The sequence below is a fragment of the Penaeus monodon genome, chromosome 22 (assembly GCF_015228065.2).
Source record: "Penaeus monodon isolate SGIC_2016 chromosome 22, NSTDA_Pmon_1, whole genome shotgun sequence".
NCBI classification, from domain to species: Eukaryota; Metazoa; Arthropoda; class Malacostraca; order Decapoda; family Penaeidae; genus Penaeus; species Penaeus monodon.
The window spans coordinates 25,689,083-25,689,583 of NC_051407.1; the positions used below are offsets into that span (position 1 = coordinate 25,689,083).

The window sequence follows — 501 nt, forward strand, 5'->3', positions numbered from 1 at the left end:
AAATGTATAACAAAAAAATTGTTGCAGGAAGTAAGATGTGTAAGTTTGTGAGCTAAAGTTTTATGATTTATTATATTTTCAGCTCGTGAAAAGAATGAAAAGAAACTGTTTGGCTTTTCATTTGTCCGTCTTATGGATGACGAAGGGGGAACAACATTGCGAGATGGATCCCATGAACTGTGTGTTTATAAATGCGACGAACGTGGGCGTTTAAACAATCCAGTGGAGTACCTTTCCATGCCCTTCCTTGCCAAAGAGGCAGTGGATTGCATCTACTCTTTACCATTCCAGCGATCACCCAAAGAAATAATGGTCATTGACACTCTGCTATGCTCAACCAAACTCACACAAAATGGTCAGTCTTTCTTGGGAAGCTTGCTACTCTTGATGATTTGTGCAAAATTACTGTGATTAGAAATATTTTTTGTCATGGTAATGTAGTGATAGCTTTTACTTTTGATCAGTGTTCATTTTAATGCTAGAACTTACAGTAGATTATTT

General features: G+C 36.7%; 1 protein-coding gene across 1 annotated transcript in view; it reads left to right on the forward strand.

Annotated features, from left to right (window-relative positions):
- Window positions 1–501, forward strand: part of LOC119587377 (dedicator of cytokinesis protein 4-like) — a 46,579-nt gene that overhangs the window by 12,494 nt on the left and 33,584 nt on the right. The window contains exon 15 of the mRNA XM_037936121.1: window positions 83–355. Within this exon, the coding sequence (XP_037792049.1) occupies window positions 83–355 (273 nt within the window). The remainder of the gene's footprint in view (window positions 1–82; window positions 356–501) is intronic.